General features: G+C 44.1%; 1 protein-coding gene across 1 annotated transcript in view; it reads left to right on the top strand.

Moving 5' to 3' along the window:
- dnajc17 (DnaJ (Hsp40) homolog, subfamily C, member 17) overlaps window positions 1–23088 on the top strand; it is a 59943-nt gene that overhangs the window by 8031 nt on the left and 28824 nt on the right. The window contains exons 3-10 of the mRNA XM_079527913.1: window positions 4358–4416; window positions 4589–4676; window positions 5025–5101; window positions 7778–7898; window positions 9639–9682; window positions 12589–12666; window positions 15165–15245; window positions 16470–16589. Of these exons, the coding sequence (XP_079384039.1) occupies window positions 4358–4416; window positions 4589–4676; window positions 5025–5101; window positions 7778–7898; window positions 9639–9682; window positions 12589–12666; window positions 15165–15245; window positions 16470–16589 (668 nt within the window). The remainder of the gene's footprint in view (window positions 1–4357; window positions 4417–4588; window positions 4677–5024; window positions 5102–7777; window positions 7899–9638; window positions 9683–12588; window positions 12667–15164; window positions 15246–16469; window positions 16590–23088) is intronic.

Raw genomic sequence — 23088 nt, 5'->3', positions numbered from 1 at the left:
GATTTCATTCCAGTCCATTATGTGCGTGTGGGTAACCTGACCCCCCTCTGCTGGTGGTTGGCTCTCTCTCCAGAGTGTCCCGTTTGTGTGTGCCCCGGCACTCCCCGCGGGGGGTAACAGTATCGCCTCGTTAGGCCCACCATAAGTGAGTGATTAAGCCACACGCCAGTATAGTGCAGCGATGTGGTGGTTATATTACAGGGGACAGGGGAGTGTGCGTGTGTGTGTGTGTGTGTGTGTGTGTGTGTGTGTGTGTGTGTGTATGTGCGCGCGTGCGTGTGTATATGTGTGAGCGTGCGTGTGCAGTGTGCACATTAGACTGGACAACCAGTGAGAGGGGCGTTCTGCGTGGTAGGGGTGATTGCAGCAGGAGCCCCCTTGAGGCACTCTAATGGGGGTTAGAGGGAGACGGCGGGGCTCTCTCTCGTGTGGGGCGGAAAGCGGAGCGGGCCACATCATTAGAGGAAGCAGGTTTCGTGAGACTCCAGGCACCTTTTTTAATGCAGGAAATGTCTCCGTTTATGTTGGCTCTGGGTTCCAGCGTTGGCACGGAGACGTCACGCCAAGTGCATACTTCTTCCTCGCAGTTCCCCCAGCCACTTCTCGTGCACTGCCCCCTAGTCTGTGTGTGTGTGTGTGTGTGTGTGTGTGTGTGTGTGTGTGTGTGTGTGTGTGTGTGTGTGTGTGTGTGTGTGTGTGTGTGTGTGTGTGTGTGTGTGTGTGTGTGTGTGTGTGTGTGTGTGTGTGTGTGTGTGTGTGTGTGTGTGTGTGTGTGTGTGTGTGTGTGTGTGTGTGTGTGTGTGTGTGTGGTACTGTTGTTTAGCCATTTACTATTGTGTTCATCTTCATATGTTAGCCTTAATAAAAAACAAATATATACAGTACATTCATCTTTCAACTGAATGTTATTTGACTTTTATGTCATTCAGCATTTCCTACTATTGAGGAATATGCGCTTATCTAGCTTGAGTTTAGACAAGCATGTGGTGGGAGCTACTTTATATAGATTCATTGGCCTTCCATTAAACTATTTTAATTGAATGGTGAAAAATTAAATAAATTACATAATTCCTACCACCCTTGTAGCTGACACAGACATATCAGATCAACTTGCTTCCTAAAGAAGGACAATCAAAGACGGGTTTAATGTTGTTGTTTGAATATAGCAATGAAGTAAATTACATCTGCATAACTTATGTACACTATATTCAAATATATTGTAATTCCTCCAGTATTTTTGAGCCGTAATACCACTTATCGCTATCACAAGTCACTTAAGGTGGTTGCACACCGGCCGCGTTTTTCGGAAAACCGATGGAGAAACGCCGCTAAAAATCCGAATTCGCATCCGATTCGCGCCCGGTGTGTGGAGACCTTTACAGTATAGTATTTCTGCTGTCCCTATAGTTCCATAGTGGTACCATGCCTTTGGTTGCCTTGTAGGCAACTGGGGTATTTTTACTAGCCGCGTTAATGAGCTTGTAGATCTGCTATTTTTCAATAGCTAAAGTATAACATAATGCTTAAAACATCAAAAGGGGTTCCCGTCCAGAGCATGTGAGCGGCGCGGGGCGCGATGAGTAGAGCGGGAATTTTAATTGAGCGCTGAGTGGGTTTTAAAATGGGTCAGAACGGCTTCCGGAGCTCAGTGCACACGTCACGGCACACGTTTAAAATGTGTTACAAATAAGTGTTTAGGACCTAAACGCTGCAGAGCGCATTTACTTAAAGTATGAAAGTGTGCTGAAAAATTGGAACATTCATCAATGCGTGATTCGTGTGGTGACCGACAGTGCAAGCAACATGATCAAGGCATTTAACATCCTCCCTGACGTTGAAGGAGAAGTGGAGAAAGATGATGATGAAGTGGTGGTGGAGGAAGGAGGAAATTGCGGAGGAGGAGGAACCTGCACTCTCGCAAAACCAAGTGGACGTGGTTACTAATAATGCAGAGGCTATTGGTAAACCAGTACTTAACTGTGTCAAGTTTACACCTGCGATGCCCAATTCATCTCCAGTTAGCTATGCAAGACGCAAGACGCGACGGCAACTGGCACGACTCTGCCTCTGGCCTCAGACTGTATCAAATATGAATGACTGACTATCGTAAACGGTACAGAGTCACCGCCCTGACAATATCGCCGAGACAGTTTGTTTATTTTTGGACCACAATTATTATATGAGACGATTTAAGATGACCCAATGTTATTCTCCATAGAGAAAAACCTCCATGAACCAGGGATGAGCGAACCAGGGGATGAGCGAGTGAAGTCGGACTTCGGTGCTCTATAATAAATACTAACTAGTATAACGCTTTACAAACGCATCAACCAGTGCTGGACCTATATATCTATATTCTATATTATTTAGCGCTTGTTGTGCCGCTTGGCTTCAGGCAGCTGCCTGGCACGAGAATTAGTCACTCGCATCAAAAAGACGCGCAGTTAACGAGCATGATGTTAATCACCTGTTGGTTAAAGTGCAGGGAAAGCTAGTGAAAAGCCTACTTTTTAAACGTGTCACAGTGTTTAGATTATAAACAGAAGAACATGTTTAATCGCTGGTAACACTTTACACATAAATGTCTATGCTCCGAAGGCCTCGCTTCAGGCAATAATGCAGATGTGTTTAATTAGCCAATTATAGGAAAATGGCATTTTCTTTTTTTCCACCCAGTCATTTTTTGCTGCTGAGCGGGCAGTAATGAGTGGATTGCGGAGCGCCCGATGCGCAAATGAAGGTGAGCGCTGAGCGAGCGGAGAGCGGCGTGGGGGGCAATATGAGTGAATGAACGAGTGGGACAAAAGCCGCCGAGAGCGAACAGCGGATTTCTCAGCCGCTCCGCGCCGCTCACATGCTCTGTTCCCGTGCTGAATGGGTTAAGCGCGAACTGCGACATCTTCAAAACCATGTTAGGAGGAGCATCATGGAGAGTACTCCTGCCTAGCTTGCTGGAATGTCTCACGCTTCCCAGTAGACATCCGATCACTGTTGTGTCATCATTAGTCATGGCTGCTATCTATGCCATCATGCCATGCTAGGCTTCTGCTTTGATTAGACGGACATGTAGCAGCACGAGGTACAGTCAGACATTTGAGCTAAACGCACAAAATCACACCCATGTTAAGCTCTTATCATCATACATCATCATGACGTAAAATAGGCACAATGCCTATTTGCTCAGACACTATGATGTAAAATTGTCCATTCATTGTAAAATAAAATGAACTGAGTGGTGTAAGGTCTTATATAGACTGATCAACTGTGGTCTGACGTAATGAAATCACACCCGTGTGAACTGGGTGACCATAGCAACCATGCAAATGTTTTGGTACGAACAGACACGTAAACTAACAAAGCTGAAATCACACCCGGGTGAACTGGGTGACCATAGCAACCATGCTCATTTTTTGGTACGAACAGACACGTAAACTAACAAAGCTGAAATCACACCCGGGTGAACTGGGTGACCATAGCAACCATACTCATTTTTTGGTACGAACAGACACGTAAACTAACAAAGCCAGTTGTAGGAGTGGTTTACACCACTCAAAAGAATATATATATATATACAATATCATCAAAAATATAAAACACTATACTGTATGTACAGGGTAAAAGGAAAACATAACTGTAGGCAGTGAATGCCAACACCTTTCTAGGGGGGAAGTGAGTTTACCACCTCCTTTGATCTGCTGAGAGACGGATTTCCAGGCCTGATTTAAAGGAAGACCGATCAGAGATCCACATCTTTTATAAGGGAAGATGTCGGGGCATTCCACACTTTGGCGGCAGTGCAGTAGTAGGAAGACAATTTACCCACGTTTGTTCTATAGGAGGGTGGTACCAAGGGGTCAGTGAGGCTATTCAACGTTGAAGCACTGGGCCCTAGTGGTAGGAGGAGAGACTACAGGCGGACCCGTGGATTCATGACCGGGAAACCCCGTGCAGCTGGGCTTTAACATTGAGCGCTCGGTTGCACTTCCGCATATGACCACCAAAATGTGGTGGTCGAATGCGGAAGTAGACGTTCTGAGACGGTCCTTCCGGCAGTCTTCCGGGTGCTTCAAAACGCCACTGAGCAACTTCCACTGACATGCATAGCTGGGGGGGGGGGCGGAGCTTCACGCCAGTTCAGCCTCTACTCTCTATCCTTTTATATACTCTATGGGTGGTACCAGATCGGTGCTGTCGCTCCCTCTAGTATTGTGGCTGTGGGTGTCGCTCACTTTGGTGAGGTAGTCAGGTATGAGGGTATTGAGGGTGCTGCCATGATATGTATAGAAGTCCACACTTATTGATCATCATTCTTCTCTCTCTCTCTTTGTCTCTGTCTCTTTTTTGTCTCTGTCTCTAGCGGACCTATTCCACCAGTTATCCGAGGCTTTAGAGATTCTGACTGATGCTGCAGCCAGGGTAAGGTCACAGACATCATTCACTACCCAGTCATAATGCTACAAGCATTATGAATAAAAATGTAAAATCCTCTGTGTTGATATATAAGTGTGACTATGTTAAAGTGGATTTATCTGGGTCCATGTTTACACTCACATGGTGTGTATGTAATGACCCCACTGTGTGTTTTCAGGCTGCCTACGACAAGATCTGCACTGCCAAGAAACAAGCCGAGGAGAGGACCAGCAAATTAGATGCCAAGAGAAAGAAGATTAAACTCGGTAAGCGCCTTAGTCAAAACAACAGATTAAACTATCAATTGTTGTTTTCGATTATCTATGTGATTAATTTAGAGTAGACCATAAAAGGATGGTAATATTGTACACAATGATGGTAAATGATGGTGAAAGGTTATCTGAACCCAAACAGACATCTTATTAATGCTTAATATATTTGTGTCACTCCATAAAATACATATATGGAGAAAGACGAGAATTCACATTTTTGTTGTAAATTGCCCATGTTCACATGATACTTAATTTGTTTTATAATGCACAAAATTTGTGCCACAAAAGTACATGAGTCACTTACACGTTTTTGTGTGTGTGTGTGTGCGTGTGCTATAACAGACCTTGAGGCCAGAGAGCGACAGGCTGAAACCCATAGCCAGGATGAGGTGAAAATCACCCGGACTCTTGAGGAGGAGGTAAAAATACTCTTAATGCCTGTGATTTATACTTGCATTGTCATGCATAAAAAATAGCACATCCATAAAATCACGTACGATTATGTATGAGAGATTATATACAACGCACTGCAGTGCAGAACAGATGCAATGAGGAGGAGACCCCCTCTCAATCCACAGGCCTCTCTGTCTTAGCCATCATTATGCCCAGCGGTGGAAAAAGTACATGGAAGTAAAAGCCATAATACCATCATGTAGAAGTACTCTGTTACAAGTAAAAGTCCAATATTCAAAATGTACTTGAGTAAAAGTACAACAGAATTGGCATCAAAATCTAGTTACCGTAATGTACCAAAAGTACTCATTGTGCAGAATGTCCTATTCTAGTTCTTTTTCTTAATGTATGAAAATCCTTGGAAAATAGCAGATTTACACGCTCACAACGTGTTATGAGCTTGTAGAGCGGCTATTTTCAAATATACTATACTAGTTTGCAAACTAAAGTTTGCAAATAATTGTAGTGGAGTCAGTATTTGCCTCTGAGATTAGTAGAGTATAACATTTAGAAAATTGGAAATACTCCAGTAAAGTAAAAAACATCAAAATGGTACTTAACCCATTTTGACCTGAGACCAGATTCTAAAAATGTCTTCTACATCCTGACAGTTTTCTGAAAAAGCTATGTTTCTATGTCAGTCGTTCTTCGATTTTTCAAAAAGCTCGTAGCTTTATGAGCTTGTAGATCTGCTATTTTTCAATAGCTAAAGCATAACATAATGCTAACACCAAAAGGGGTTCCCGCCCAAAATGGTACTTAAGTACAGTACTTAAGTAAATGTACTTGGTCGCATGATGCTGGGAAAGAGGTATTCCACTGCATTCCAGGAAATAATAAAGCACAACCAGGTGCATTTATTGTGTTATTTGTCAAATGCTCTCTTCTGATTGACTTGAAATCCTCCAAGGTCTTGGGCCAGGAACAAAGGCCCCGTCGGTCTGAATCCAATCGGTTTTCATCATTGCCATATCATAATTATCAGTAAACCCTATTAGGTGATATTGCATGACTTGATACGCTTTGTTCGTAAAGCCAATGTTAAATAAAAAAGTTTTTTTTAGCGTGCTCGGGAGATGAGTCATAGCCGTGCGCTCAACATGCCTAATGCATGCAATTATGGGGCCATGTGGACCTGGGGGGGAGGGGCAGTTGGGATTACCAGTAGGTGGCAATGTTCCATTTTTGGGAAGTGGGTGGCAGTGTTGCCATGTGCGCTTATTATAAGCGACTTTGGGCTTCTTCTTTCTGTAAAGTTGCTTGTAAATATTGGCACTTCGCGTGTTGCATTTTATTTGGGGTGGGGGGGGGGGGGGGGCTTGTTTCTATAAGTGTAGTTGCTTATTTGAGCTGGCTTCCACATTTTTTTTAAATTATAATTTAAACCATTGTTTCTCAAATATTTTCATGTCTAGGCCTGAAAATGAAGGCCCGGCCCTACCTGGCCCTCATCAAACCCTGTACACTCATGACTCTGCCCCCGCTGCCACCCTTAGATCTCCATATATGGAGCTGACCTGTTCTGACATTCCATCGGACCCCTCATGCTAAAGCGCCAGCGCTCGCCCAGCAGTCTGCTGTCACCCAGGCAGATGCGTGCACGCGACCTTGCCCTTCTATATTATATCTATGTAAATATTTTCGGAAATCTATGGGGGGGGGGGAAAGGGTTTTCTATCTGTGGCACCACAAAATGGCTGCCACTGTTATGCCCTGCCTGCTATACCTATACGGCATATAGGTTTAAAGTGCTCATACAAGTCTAATCGCTTATTTGGGGCTTGTTTCCTTAGACCTGGTTGCTTATTTCTCTCTTAGCTCTCAAATCTGCCAACACTGGTTGTTGTGTTGGTGGTGGTGTCAGAGATGATAAGAACAAGTGATCTGGGCTCGTTCCCCGAGGCACAGCATGTGTTTTCTTGTTGTGATTTAGCATGGAGTGTGACGCGGGTACGAATCCTATTCATAGATCATTTGTACTTGGTATCAAGTTATATGCTGTTCACCTTGCCAGCGTTCAAAGCCAGCATATTTGTATTGTTGTCTTGAACCACTTTAACCAATATTTTATACTTTGGCTATTCAAAAATTGCAGATGTACAAGCTCATAGTGCGTCACTTTGTGCCACGCTATGACATTTGTAAAATCATGTAAATACTACGCTTAACGCCATTGCCGTTGATTAATGGCAATTGCGCTTTTATAGTGCATTCGATCGATCAAGCCATAATGCTACTTACGTTAGCATCGGGTAGCTAGCTGTTGTTGTCACAAGACTCCGGAGCCCATCTTAGATCATCGGCACCCTAAGAATCCATTCTATCCGTTTCTTTCAATCGCCTGTATTCCTTGTCCCAGATGGCATTTTTGGTCAAAACAGCGTTTCTTTGATGGCACAGAGCCGGCGATGTGGCGCTCTCCAGTGCACCGGCATAGACCCATATTGTAAACAACAGTTGAACGGGACCTGTTCAACTTCCTAGGATAATACTACTTCCGGTAGTCTAGAAATGTGGCTTTTCAAAATAAGAGCTCGACTGGGAAAAATGCTGGCGTGAATTAGATCCTAATTTTTCAATAAATGCTAGCGGGCTAAGTGTTAATAGGTTCTATAAAGGCTACGTTTTGCACCCACCACCAGATTACCCGTTTGAGAGAGGAGGGTTCCAGGCAGCTGGAGGAGGAGCAGCGGCGGATCAAAGAACACATCCGCAGGGAGAGGGAGGGACAGCAGCAGCACCCAGCGGACGGGACACACACAGGTAGTACAAGGACTAGTTCACACAAAAAAGTCTTTAGTCTTTCTCCCATTCCTGAGCCAATAATTTGATGACCATCATCGGATCATCGGTCAATAGGAGACTCCGTTGGAGACTAGGCATGTAACGATTCACTCAACTCACGATACGATTCGAATTACGATATTAGGTTCTCACGTATTATTAGGTTTTCACGATTCTTTTAATATGTTTTTTAATTTTTTATTTCTCTTACACAAATCCAGTATTTTTATTATTTTCTTTTACAATTCCGTTTGTTTTCGATACTGTAGCAAATGACAGGAAACATTGTTTTTAATCATTTAAACGTGTGAAGGCCGCTGAACAAGAATAGGAGTTTAACTTGATTGCACCCTCTGCTGTTTGGATCGTGATACATGTTTTTATTAATTTTGATTTAAATTGTCACCAGTTTATATCGATATATAATATATATTATATATATTGATTATACGATATATCGTTACATGCCGGTCATCAAATTATTGGCTTAGGAATGTGACAAAAACAAAAGAATCTCCAGCGGAAGTGGGGGAGGCCAGACATCTGCACATTTTCAGAGATTCCGCTGCACAGGCTGTTAGGCTGGAGCAATTGAAAATGATGTGAGCCTCCCGACATTATTATCTCGAATTGTGTCCTCCGACACCACAGCGAAGCGTCCTTGAGCAAGACGCTGAACCCAAACCTGGGCACTCACTGTTGAATAGCTGCGCATAAGAATAAAAAAAAAAAACTTCCTCCCTCCCTCGTCGCTATAATTTCAACCCCCCTCCCACCCCTCAACCCTGTCCATCAACACTGTCTTGTCTGTCCAAATCCCTCCAGTAAATCATAACAGTCAACAGCTACTCTGAGGCTTGCCAGATATTATTCATATAATGACAATAACAGCAACTGCATTTGCTTTTGAATTTATGGTTCAGCACAGTAAACAGGGAACTCTAAAAACACTGACTCCAAAGGTTTATTTTAGTTTACTGGCAATGTCAAGGCCTCGCTAGAGAGCTCAGACACGCCAGATGTCTCTCGCGCTCTCTTCACACACACGCACGCACGCACAGTTGCTTGCACAGACAAAGGCCCATCAAAAGCCCCCATCAAACAATCACTTACACGATATAGCATAGCTATGGATGCGCTTTGGATGCCGCACTCCTGTGGCTGGAAGTGTCTAGGAAAGTATGACAATGGAACTTTGGGTATTCTTAAGGCAGTGCTGGGTTGTGGCCCCCTAAACTAAAGCCCTTGTCTTGTGGCCGCACCATAGCTCATGCATGCTCGGCGCGTCTCCGCCGAGTCCCTCTTTATTCGCACGCGATCAGGCCCTCCCGGGCCCTCTTGGGGATCGGTGCTCTGTTCCACATCAGGGAGGAAACCCGATGGGTCATCCGCCTGGAGCGAGTGCTGGTCTGGCGAAGGAGTGGATTGGTTGGTCCGACGTTAACCATAGATAGTCAATTTGAAATGACTCTCCGTCCCCCTGAGGATGAAACACAACTGTCTGAGCACACATCATTGACCACACACAAAAAAAAAAGAGGAAACGTTTTCCAACTGCTCATCTTCACAGGCCGTATTTCTCACTCGGAAAACAATTGTGTCTTTGTTTTTTTCCTCCCTGCTGTTGTCTTGTCTCTCACCCCCTTTCCGCTCTCTCTCTCTCTCTCTCTCTCTCTCTCTCTCTCTCTCTCTCTCTCTCTCTCCCTCTCTCTTTCTCAGACTCCAGAGCGGGGAACAGCAGCCGGGTGACCCCCAAATTAAAAGTAAGCATTTCTTCTATGTAGTGTTGATTTTGTCGACTAAACCTACTGACAAAAAATGTTCGTCGACTACCTTTTTTCACTGACGAAAACTAAATAATTTTTTTTTATGAAAACTAACCTTTGATGACTAAAACTATGACTAAATAGTCGACTAAAACTAATTTGCTGTCAAAATCAACAAATGTTTTCTTTGTAGTTGGGAGATGGGGCTGGGAGGAGAGGTTCACAGTGAGAGGGTTGAGATTCTTGGAGACGAAGAGGAGGTGTACTGTAGGTGGTGGAGGAGGGGTTGGATCAGGACGAACTATCTCCACCTGGGTGAAAAGTAAACACAGGCTGAACCTCCAAGGAGTTTCTATACGAGTAAAAAAAAAAAGAAAGGGGGAAAAAAAGCCATTTGGTGAGGTGTTTTGACAGCACTTCTACGCACGTATAGGCTGCCCTCTTGACGCCCATTCCTCCGGTGTAGGCACGCCGTCGTCAGGGGGCCCGTAACAACGCAAGGAGAGGCCTTATTATATTTCCTCTTGGAAAGCGCCCAGCCTGAGCGCCTATTAACGGACACACTGGGGAAGGTTAGCTAATGTGTTTAGATATTTAATCTGGTTTTTAAAGATTGATAGTCATCTTCGTGCGCCCGGTGTGCTCCAGTAAGTTAAAACAAACGGCAGCGTTGAGTCTTACGGTGCTGCATGTCATGTTTACATACACAGGAACATTATTGCGGAGATTGATCTGGGGTGGTTAAGGCTATGACGATCATGAAATGGTAGTCGATGATTAACATGCAAATAATTGCAATGAATGATTTAATTGTGTTTTTGGCGTTGGAACATCGGACATAATTTGTTTTCTGTTGGCCTTTCAGTCCTCCTTGTAAACAAACTTTGCACAGATATGATGAATAACTTATACAATGCCTTAACTGAAATATACAAAGAAATGACTGTCAATACCGATGATAAATAAACAATATACTACGGCCAAAACAGGCCATGTACAAGTACTTAATCATTTAAAAAATAGCGAAAAACAAATCAGATTTACAATCTCACAATGCACGGTTTTTCAATATTTTTGAAAATGTTTGCACTAAATTGCCAAAATGGGGATACCAGGTTGAAATTGGTTAAAAGTGTGTACAACGATATGGAAATAATAATGAAAATAAAACATTTCTGTCAATTTAATTTCTGTCATTTAACGATTATGGAACATTATTGTAATTAGCTCAAATAATCACAATTAAATAATGATAGTGACGGCTATAATGATAGTGGTGTTGTGTGTTGATTGTTGGTAAGCTAACAGTTTGACTTTGAAAATAGTATTGATACATGTGAATTGATATCAGCTGAATTTAAAACGTTAATGTATTCCTAATTATATTTTATCCTAGAAACCTTCATTCATTTTACTGGACATATACTGTATGACATTTCAGAATCAGCAATACAATTTGCACGCACGCACACACATTAAATGTTTCTTGTGATATGCAGTAGTAGTAATTATTGTATCTTTTGACAGTGGCACCCACTTTGTATCACTTTAAACAAAACCAGTTGGGGCATCGCAAACAGCCTCAATCTCTGCAACGTTGTTTCAACTGGTACCAGTCATGTATGGGCTTAAATTGCGGACGTCGGCCCGAAATGCTTCTACGCCTCATTAGGAGATGAATGGGTGTGAAGGTTATCATTGGGTAGCGGTGTGTGTGCTCTTGGAAGGACAGCGTGCATTTTCAGCATAACTCTTGGTAAAAAAGAGCAAATGAGTCTCAGGCGGTTCCCAGAAATTCAATTTGTCTGACATTGAACAGAATGCTTGGCGCTTAATCATCGCCTCTCTGCCTGCCATGTGTAATACCTTTCCAAATAGTTGGTGCGATAGGTGCTCGACCCAGCTGTGATGTGCAAATGGATATACAGTTTGGTGCCACCGATATTGACCCATTTAGGCCTGACCTCAAAACTTTTAAAAATCCTTCTAAATCCTCCAGTTTTCTGAAATAAATATTTTCACGATTTTTCAAAAATAGCAGACCTACAAGCTCGTAGCGCGCCACTCAGTGGCGCGCTATGAGCTTGTAGATCTGCTATTTTTCAATAGCTAAATTATAACATAATGTTTAAAACACCAAAAGGGGTTCCCGCCCAAACTGGGTTAACTGTCCTTTTGCGCAGATCACGCAAACCTCAGCAAAAAGAAAAGGACAATATCGATGGCCTCCAACTGTAGGTGCTCGACCCAGCTGTGATGTGCAAATGGATATAAGAAACTGCCCAATAATGTCACGTAAAGGAGAACAGAGATGGAGATACGAAATCTGTCTAAGCAAGCCTGTCTAAGTGTTTTCTTCAAGCTTTTTGTGCCCAAAGCACACCAAATCGCAAGTCAGAATCTCAATATACCCTGTAACATTTGCCATCACAGTCATCACCTATGTTTTTATATGCTAATAATAATAAATACAAAGAAAACATTTTAATATGTATGTTATGTAAGATGTGACATTTTGCGTATCCATTTGTTAGGGTATTGGAAATTAGTGCACACTAGTACAGCAAATCTTGTGAGTTTAGTACAGTATAGTTATATATTGCAATACCGGTATGTTGTAGTCACGCCCCAAGTGTGCCTCTGGACACTGGTCTAGAGAGCCAGACAGTGAATAGACCAAATTCACATGACGGCCATGTTGGTATTTAGCATTGAAAAAGCGGGCTGGCATTTCATTAACTTAATGGCAAGATGGCCGCCATGTGAATATGGTCTATGCCAGTGGGTCCCACTCTGATGTGTGTCCCACACTGCATGAAGAAGACGTGTCCAAATGACAATTATCTTTGTATAATTAACAATTGACGTTTCTTTCTCTTCTCCTTTTATTTCTTCCTTTCTAGTTGAAGTGGAAGTGTAAAAAAGAGGAGGAGTCTAACGGGGGATACTCTCAAGACATTCTCCACAGACTTCTTCAAAAGGTGCGTGTTGTAACTTCATTTGAGTTACATAGTTAATATTTTGTGACATTTCATTGCATAATGGTTGAAAGCTGTTTATTTCATGTTATTACTATTTACAGTTTAAAAGGACTTTATTGAGTTAAAATAATTGATTTATTTACAGTATATATTGATGTCATTTAGAATTGCTATTTCTATTTGTATTCATTACTAAGCGTTTCCTAAAACTGCATTTCCCATGATGCTTTGTATCTAGCGCCGGACATCCGGTGAGAAAAGCCGGGTTTTCTTTAGTTTGTTGTGATCCATGTGGAGAATAGCAGCCAGTAGCCGAGAGAGAACTCGTATGAGAAGTATTGCCAAAGGATTCATATTTTCTGCACTATTCCTGTACCACTTTTTTTCTTATATAAACCGAAACTTCATTCCCATATCCCGACGTCCTGTTCAGCTTTTTTTGATCGTAATAATCTACATTAGTGCGTTGCTCTAAAACATAATGTACTCGCGGCCACAAGTAGATGGTGCAAAAACACACTCGATACAGGTGATGTGTGAAGTCCCTTCCACCCCCCCCCCCCCCCCCCCCCCACACACACACACACACACACACACACACTCAGACCTGCAAGCGCCTGTACACAACAAAACCCCGCCCATGTCCGGCTATATCCGAGGTCTGCATGACATCAGCCCTGTGCGTGTGTTTATTTTTCTCCTTAACCCATTCAGGCCTGACGTCGAAATTTAAAAAAAAAAAAGTTTTCTAAATCATGACAATTTTCGGAAAGATTTGAGGCACATTTTAACGATTTTTCAAAATAGCAGACCTACAAGTTCATAGCGCGCCACTCGGTGGCGCGCTATGAGCTTGTAGATCTGCTATTTTTCAATAGCTAAATTATAACAATGTTTAAAACACCAAAAGGGGTTCCCGCCCCAAAATGGGTTAATGGTTAATGTGGTTAAACGCTAACGTGACATGGATGCGTTCCAGGTCTCAATGGATTAAACGGGGCCCATTAAGTTTTGTTGCAGTGAAAGTGCTGAGGGCAACGTTGCGGTGCCCTTTTAAAGCCACGCACAGCATTGTTAGTGCCCCCTGTTACCAGGCGAGTTTAGCGGTGCCAAGGGAGTCACTCGGGAAATGTGCTCTTCTCATGCAACCCGCTATACCACCTTGTGCTGTGTGAACCGCCTCAGGGGCTCCGCGATGAGGGCGTCGGTTCGGCCCGGAAAAGTGTCGCTAACGTCAATCTTTCTTCCGCACGCATTGAAATCAATGTGGCCGGCTCAGGCAGGGGGGGTTCGGAATATACGTACACATAAATAATGTTTTATAAATATATAAATTCTTAACTACGGAGAGTGAAGTTTGGGGGGGGGGGGGGGGGGGGGGGACTTTACTGTTTGACGTGGAAAGATTCGATGAGTGGCAGGTAGCCACCCCTGTGTGGGAACGCAAGTTGCTCTGTATGTTTGCGTTTCTACGCACGCGAGTGTACTTTGGCCGCACAAAACTATTACATCTTCTCTGGGGGGAAAAAAGAGACATATTAAGATATTTAGATTTGATGAAATAGGGGCCTTCAGAGACTCTCGTTTGTCGCTTTTGGCCTGCTCTGGAGTGTCCTCGACCTCCATTAACATTCCTGACGTGTCCCCGTTCCCAGAGAGCCTGACTTCCCAGGAATGATTGGGTTCTCAGCTGTCTCCTCCTTGCTCTTCTGTGCTCCTAAGAGCTCTTCTCTTAGCTCTGTGTGTGCGTGTGTGCGGTGGGGGGGACATCTTAATGACAGATGGCCTCTGTTTCAGGTGACACATACAGTTACGGGAACAAACCCAGAGGAACACAACAATGGGCCAAAACGCCTTTTCGATTTTCATGTGAGAGGGCTATTCGCCTTCCCCAGTCTCAGCCTCCTCGTTCTCCTCCTCCACTGTCCATCTTCTTGGACCCTGTCAGTTAACAGCCCTGGCATGGACCCTGTCCACTTCCCCACACCTCCATTCCTGAGTTCCTGCGTCCAAGCCTTCATCCCTGGGCTCAGTCTAAGTGGCAGTGAACCGAACGAGGGCCATGGTTCATTTCAGCTTCCATCCAAGAACATGGTTCATTGCAGGGTCTCGCACTGCAAGGGACAGCTAAAATTATGACCTCTCCAGCACACTTGACCTGTCCCAGGGTCCTCTGTTTTGAAAAGTCACAAAGTCACTTCAGTAGTATTAGTCTTTGTCATTGTGGCTGCATGGATTGTTCTCTTACGTGAGAGTGAATTGAAATTGTACCATTTGAGATGTAGCTTTACAGAGACAAAGAAGACCCATATTGTATGCCCAGGTTTTATTCCAGACGGCTGTTGTATTCACCATTGTTTTGGGTTTTAAAGTCTGTGTTTGCTTCCATTTCCATGGTCATGGTTTGCGCTGTTACAGGAAATACTAATTTGAATGTTTTGCATCTCTCTCTCCCATCTCCCTTTTCCTTTCTTTCTCTCTCCTGGTTTCACCTCCAGTACGGGGATGTTTTGAATGTGCTTGTGTCGAGTAAGAAGAAAGGAAGTGCTGTGGTCGAATTTGCAACCGTCAGAGCAGCTGTAAGTACCTAACTCTTCGACCAGACATTGTCCTCGAGCCTGTCTTGCTCCCCCGACGAAGCATATGCCTCTCGGGGGGCGTGCGTGTGCATGGTGGATTTGTTTACCTAGTCGCTAACGCTGCCATCCAGTGTGACCTCGGCTTGATTATTACCAAGTATGACAAGTGTCATTGATTGCCCCGTCCCCGAGCCCCAGAAAAAGTCACGGTATGTATTCGTCCCGTAGCGATGTCTGGGCACTGATGGGAACCAGCAGACGGAAGGGCTCGAGCCCCCTCATTGTTCCCCAGCGTCTGGGTCCTCGGGGCTCTTGTTATAATGGTGTGCCATTTTTTTGTTGTGGCGCTCCGCCACGTCCACCACGTCGCGTGGTTCCGCTCCGGAGGACATATCTGCCGTCCCGCTGGGGAGCGGACTCATGGTCTGTGGTCTCCCTTGGCACATCTCAGGGTCTGAGCACCGCTTCAAGTGGGGGGGGGGGGGGGGGGGGGGGAGTGTAGTTCACCCTCCTATGTTTGCTTTTTTTTCACCAGTGCTATGATATTCGCATCGCACAAAAGGGTCAGAGGGAAAGACACAACAACACTTTAGTTTAACCCATTTTGGGCGGGAACCCCTTTTTGGTGTTTCAAGCATTATGTTATACTTTAGCTATTGAAAAATAGCAGATCTGTTGACTTGAGGCCATATGTAGTCCTGAAGAAAGCAAGGATGTTACAGAGACACTGGAGATGGAGTCACTTGGAGGGGGGAGGGAGGGAAGAGGGGTGAAAAAAAAAGAATCCTGGGAACTGCACTTGTGTCCTATGTATACATAGAAACTGCTTTTTCCAAATAAAATAAATATTATAGAAAAAAAAAAGCAGATCTACAAGCCCATAGCGTGGCACCGATTGCCACGCTACGAGCTTGTAGATCTGCTATTTTTGAAAAAAAATTCAGAGCAAACTTTTTAACTCAAATCTTTGCAACATATTTTCAGATGTGGGTCGGTGGCCAAATACATATATTTGGGGTCCTTGATATGAAATATTGAGCACCACTGATTCAGAAAACTATATTTTGACATCAGGCCTAAATGGGTTAACACCGCCGGGAGAAAGAGCTGGGTTTCTAAAGTTACCCCAAAACAAGAAAGGAAAACACCCTCTCTCTGGCAGACATACTCAGTCACCCTCTCTCTGGCAGACATACTCAGTCACAAGTTGTTTTTTGTCCTCAGGAATTGGCATTTAAGAATGAAAGCGGATTCAACGAAAACCCCTTGAAGATTTCGTGGCTCGAAGGACAGCCAGAGGTCATTGCCTCAGCGACGCAGCCGGGCCAGTTTGTGTCCCCACAGGTATGATAAATCAAACAACAAAATGCTGCCTAGCTTTCTTCTCTCTGTACCCAGAATCTGAACGTTCCCAGTCCTGACACCCCCCTTCCCCAACCCCCCCCCACCACCCCTCTTCTCCGATGTAACATAATGTTAGAAAATCTTCCCATGTACGCCTGCTTCCAACCCAAATACCATTTCCTAAACACTGTCCCACAAAGAGAGGTATGTAAACCTTCCGTGGTTTTATTTTGGTATCAGCGGCACAAATATTGCCCCAGCTCTCGCACTCCCCTCGTCTGGCCCAGAACAATGTGTTTGGTTAAACGGGCCTCGGTTTGTTTGCCTTGGAGCGTCTAGGAGTTGGCCCAGCGCTGGCCCAGCCGTGGGCCCCTTGTCCGCCACTCATTAACGGGCCTGACCCAGGAGACCCCAAGAATGCTGGGCTCCGTCGGAACCGCACAGCAGCCTAAGAGGAGCACTGTGATATAATGGTTCGCCTGACGTGAGGTTGTCAAATATGCCTACAGTCAGTCAGTGGTTCCCAGTGAATCTACCCCCCTAAGAGCTTCACAATGCTGACATTCAGTGAATATTACATTGCAATGTCGACTGGAAAAAGGGGCACTCAGCAGAATGCATATCTCCACCAGGCCGGGGTGGCCTACCCAGCACTGTGTTGCAGCCGTTAGAATCTGAAGAAGCTGGGGGGGGGGGGGTTCAACTTTTCACATTTTGTGGTGCAACCTATGGTCATAAAGTGTTTTTGGAGGAGCACTCTATATAGGCAATTGCAGGCAAACGTTATCAAAAAGTCATGGGATCTAGGGTACCTAATTCGGTGGGAAAAAAAGAAATCCTGCAACAATCGGTAACTTTTAACATTTGTAACATTTCCCTTTTCGTTCTAAGTGAAATCTCTTTCGCGTGTAGAGGCCCCTCAATATGTGATTCAAATTCAAGGTCGATCAGACATTGCCTCCATCATTTTTGGTTTTGTTAAATAGGCACTTTCCACAAACTTTGGAAGCCAAATATAGCCAATCTTTATGGAAAATAAAAACACTGTACATTACTTGTTATCACACGACGCCAGAGATGATGTGTTGAGATTGATGTGAGTTTTGAACCAATTATGTAGGAGTACTGGCAAAAAGTGTGTGTTAAGAAAATTTGAAATCCCGTAATATCTAGCTCGGCAGAAGTGGCCGTGCCCTACTGTTTATGGAGAGTTGCCTCTTCCACTTTTTGTTCTGCAAAACGCCTACCCATCGCTTGGGGACAAACCGGTCTGCAGAAGACACATGATATTACACGAGAGGGTATGCTTTACCGTCATTAACGCCTGCGTTGCTGCAGTAAGCAGCGTGGAAGTGCATTAAAGACGGTAAAGCACAACCCTCAAGTGTAATATTGCAACAGTTATCCTTTAAAAAAATATCACGTCAACTCAATTTCATTATAACTAAGATATTCGCTAAAAAAAAAATCAATGACAGATGTAGCGTAGCCACTAGACCAAAAGTGTTCCAAGAAAACCGCTAGCATAGCAACCCAGTCGGCTCCGCTCTGGGAGGTCAGCACAGCTGTTTTTTATGTTTTGATTAGGTGTTCCGGCATGCTCGTTTAAGCACGGCTAGATGGCTACTAACTTCAACCAATCGGATTGCTTCCTCGAAACGACCTGTGTATTACCAGGCTATAGGTGTCCTACTCCAGAAACGACCTGTGTATTACCAGGCTATAGGTGTCCTACTCCAGAAACGACCTGTGTATTACCAGGCTATAGGTGTCCTACTCCAGAAACGACCTGTGTATTACCAGGCTATAGGTGTCCTACTCCAGAAACGACCTGTGTATTACCAGGCTATAGGTGTCCTACTCCAGAAACGACCTGTGTATTACCAGGCTATAGGTGTCCTACTCCAGAAACGACCTGTGTATTACCAGGCTATAGGTGTCCTACTCCAGAAACGACCTGTGTATTACCAGGCTATAGGTGTCCTACTCCAGCGTTGGAATGTCTCAGTAGAAGACTAAGGAGAACACCTGCAGATGTGCTAGATCAGGGGTTCTCAACCCGTGGGTCGCGACCCCTCGGGGGGTCCCCAAATTATTTTCAAAAAAGAAAGGTTTTTTTTTTAAATTTTATTTTCACGATTTTTCAAAAATAGCAGACCTACAAGCTCGTAGCGCGCCACTCGGTGGCGCGCTATGAGCTTGTAGATCTGCTATTTTTCAATAGCTAAATTATAAATAAATAATGCTTAAAACACCAAAAGGGGTTCCCGCCCAAAATGGTTTAAGGTTATTGTAGCAGTCAATTTATATTGGGGGTCGGGAGGGGGCGGGGCGGGGGTCCCGAGACATTGCCAAAGCATTTCTGGGGGTCCCCGGCCAAAAACGTTGAGAACCCCTGTGCTAGATTATATATTGCATTAACATAAATATTGGCAAACATAATCCATTGACATTATTCATTCAAATAATGTTTAAGTTCAGTATAGAGGGTATGCGCGTGACAACGTGACATCTTCATCAGACCCGGACGTTATGCCGCAACGCCTACTGAACAGAAAAGTCCTACCTGATTGCATTGAACGACGTTAAACTCACTTTGCCACTCGATTTGCCACTCACTTTATGCATGCGCATACACTCTTTTGTAGCTGTAATGCTTTGATAATTGATTTATGAGACCGTGCACGGCACAAGAATGTCTCATCATGTCTGACACGGCACTCTTGCCAGCGAAAATTATACTGCCTCTTGTGATTTGAAAATTGCAGTAGTCAGTATTGCAATCTTGGCTTCGATTATTTTTTCTTTTCTATTAATGGTGCACACTTAATTTGCATCCATCTGCTTGGCTGCTGTCAAACACACACACACACACACACACACACACACACACACACACACACACACACACACACACACACACACACATTTAAATTTCTTTATTTGAGTCCACATTTATAAAATACATTATCAATGGCACAAATATTTTCAGTTGCTTCTGATATCCCACGCACTCGAAACATCATGTGCTTTGAGTCCAAACAAGCCCTAAATGTACAGAATATAGGCAACACATGAACTTAATCAACACACACACACACACACACACAAACACACACACACACACACACACACACACATACACACACACACACACACACACATACACACACTTGTCATTAATTATTATGATGGCTTGTTTATACAACTCCACCTCGTGTGTGTCAAGTTCACCTGTGCCGCAGTCATTCAAGCTGTACAGCGAGGAGTCTGCACTCTGCACACTCAAATGCTGTAGGTTAAAGCTGCATTCCCTCTCGGCTGAGCGGTAGACTAGTTTAGTAGGGTTAGTCTCCCACGCAGGAGACACACGTTTGAATCTCGGGTGTTACTGTACACAGCACGGCTCTCTGACGGGAGAGGACATGCAACTTACAGTTGGGTGCCACCGATATTGTCCCTTATCATTTGACCCATTTAGGCCTGACCTCAATTTTTTTTAAATCCTTCTAAATCCTCCAGTTTTCTGAAATAAATATTTTCACGACTCGGTGGCACTCGGTGGCGCGCTATGAGCTTGTAGATCTGCTATTTTTCAATAGCTAAATTATAACAATGTTTAAAACACAAAGGGGTTCCCGCCCAAAATGGGTTAACTGTCCTTTTGCGCAGATCACGCAAACCTCAGCAAAAAGAAAAGGACAATATCGATGGCCTCCAACTGTAGGTGGTGTCCACATGAGGACATATTCCTCGTTACCCGGGCAAGTATTTAGCCGATCTGCCCTTTCTGCCACTTCCTCCACTTTGGAGACGCGACTTTGTCGTCTCCGTGTGTACAGCGAATGCCGTCTCTTTCCTGAGCCGGTGATGTCATAGTCCCCTCGCCCCCTCCAAACTAACCATTTGTTCATGAAGTGTTAATGGTTTTATTTCACCATAACGACTTACATAAGTATCACAGCTATTTTATATTTGCACATAATGTCTATAAATCTCTTCTCCGAAAATAGCCGATCTGCAGCCCATGCATGAGCTCGTAGATGAGCTATTTTCGGAGAACAGATATACATTATGGTGATTACCAATCTGGAAAGACAAGAAAAACGGATGATCTGCATTATTGTTACTATAATGGTGTAGTGTAGAATAGATTAGTATAGGCTATATCTAAATCTAAGATATACAGCACGCAGCCACTGTCCATCCCTCTCACACAGCAGGTCTCTCTACGAGGTGCACAGCAGCATGGACTCACCTCGTCAAAGTGCTTCGTCTTCTTGGGTGGAAATTAAACATTCTGAAGGTGCTATCCATGCTTCAACTTTCTCTTTAAATTATATTCTTTGCAAGCAAGCAGCCAAAATGTCACGGCAAAGCCTTTGTGTAACTTCAAAACGGCTTTGCATTGAGAGACCCCGGGTAGTATAAACCCATCGTTTACTGTCCATATTCCTCGATAAACGGCCTGTTTTCACTGTTTCTAATTACAATTTTTTATACTTTTGTATAGTAGCCTATGTGCAATTTCTCTTGTTAACTAGCTGCAGATTAGGCAAAATGTTTAGTGCTGTGCAGGCAGCAGGTGGAGTCAATCTATTAACGAGCAATTATCTGACAGCGCCCAGGCTGTGCCCCGAATATAATCTCCAACGTCAAACTCATAAATTCACAATGCATCATGCCGCCCCTCGTTGTGAGCTTTAATATCTGCAAACTATGAATCTCATGCTTATGTATACTTTGTAGCCTACTTCTGGCAGAAGAGGGTAGTTATGAGAATATTAGTAGGCCTATGTAAAATCATTAAAATTGTAATGAGTAATGAAAAGAAAGAAAAACATCAGCTATACAGTTGATTATGCATTCACATGCATTTTACAGGCCGTGCATAATCTTTTTTGGGTGGCCATGTACAGGCCGGGCATGTGTACTACAGCTTTCATGTGGACGCTCGAAAATGTAATACCGTTTACAAACTTGCGCGGCTAACAGCCCGAGCCGTTCGGCGGGGGCCTTACAGATATTGTAGTAGTTCACCCAAAAATGTCTTATTTTCTAACAATTACACACCCCAGGAAGCCTTGAATTCATTGTCTCCACCAGGCCGAAGGCATGGGGAGAGAGTATGTTTTGCACTCCGTCCATGTGTGTGTGTGTCCGTGTGTCCGTGTGTGTGTCCTTCCGTCCGTCTGTTACCAGCTAATCTCCGGCACCGTTAACCCGGTCGATGCCAAACTTTGCACACACACTCCCTGGATGCCAACGATGAACCTCTGCCCCACATTTTCCAGAACGGCCTGTTATAGCGCCACCAGGAGGCCGCTTTGTGCAAAACAAGTTTTTGGACAGTACACCTACAGATTTTGTCCAAACATTACGCAAATTGGTACACAGTCTCTCTAGAGCCATTCAACGAAACAGGTCTTTCAGATTTCTCAGACTCCATCCCGATTGGCTAAGATTGGCTTCCAAAGTTCGCAGGAGTGCTCAGTTTCAAACAAAATGCTGCAAATCATGAACACATCGTGTGATTTCCGTGAAATTGTGCACGCACATTCCCACTAGGCCGAGGAAGAAATGCCACATGAACATTTTCAACTCAGCCTCATGGTGGCGCTATAACTGGCCGAAAAGTGTTTTTACCTCTAACTGCATGGATCTGTGGATAACTTTGTATGCCAACTCCCTAGAGGCCAAGGAAAAACCTTTGCCTGGAATTTTTCACATCTGCTCTTTATAGCGCCACCAGGAGGCCGACATATGTAAAACACATTTTCTAATATTACTCCTTCAGATTTTATCCAAATTTCACGCACATCAGTACACATGTTCTCCATAGTCATGTGATCAAGACGGGTTTGTTTGATTTCTCATAATCCACCCTCATTGGCTACGTTTGGCTTCTAAACTTTTCAGGAGTAGCCCGCTTTGTACCCGTTTTATACAAATCGCCACAACTACTCAACGCAGCGTCCGATTGCGGTGAAACTGTGCATGCATATTCCCACTAGGCTGAGGAAGAAATGCCACTTGACAGTTTTCGAATCAGCCTCATGGTGGCGCTACAACAGGCCAAGCCGCGTCTCACACACACACACACACGTTTATTTATTACTCCTACACATTTTGCCAAACATCACACACACTGGTGGAGACCTGTGCCCGGAAGGGCACTTTTTCTAGTTTTTCTTGTTTTTGTCACATTCCTGAGCACATTGTTGGGGTCATCGGTCAGTAGTTGACTCTGCCGGTCATCAAATCATTGGCTTAGGAATGCGACAAAAACAAGAAGATCCCCATGAATTCAAGACTTCATGGCCACGGGGGGTGTGTGGGGGGGGGGGGGGGGGTGTAATTGATAGAAAATAAGTAACGGGTTGGGTGAACTACTCCTTTGTAATGAACATTTATGAGGATTTTACTGTGTCTGTGCGCGTGTGTGTGCGGGCTCGGTACATTGTCCGCCATGTGTCCGCAGAGCGGCCTGTGAACTGGG

Source organism: Electrona antarctica (assembly GCF_951216825.1).
Source record: "Electrona antarctica genome assembly, chromosome: 18".
Lineage (NCBI taxonomy): Eukaryota > Metazoa > Chordata > Actinopteri > Myctophiformes > Myctophidae > Electrona > Electrona antarctica.
Note: the sequence above shows the minus strand (reverse complement) of the source record. Positions and strands in the feature narration are given on the sequence as shown.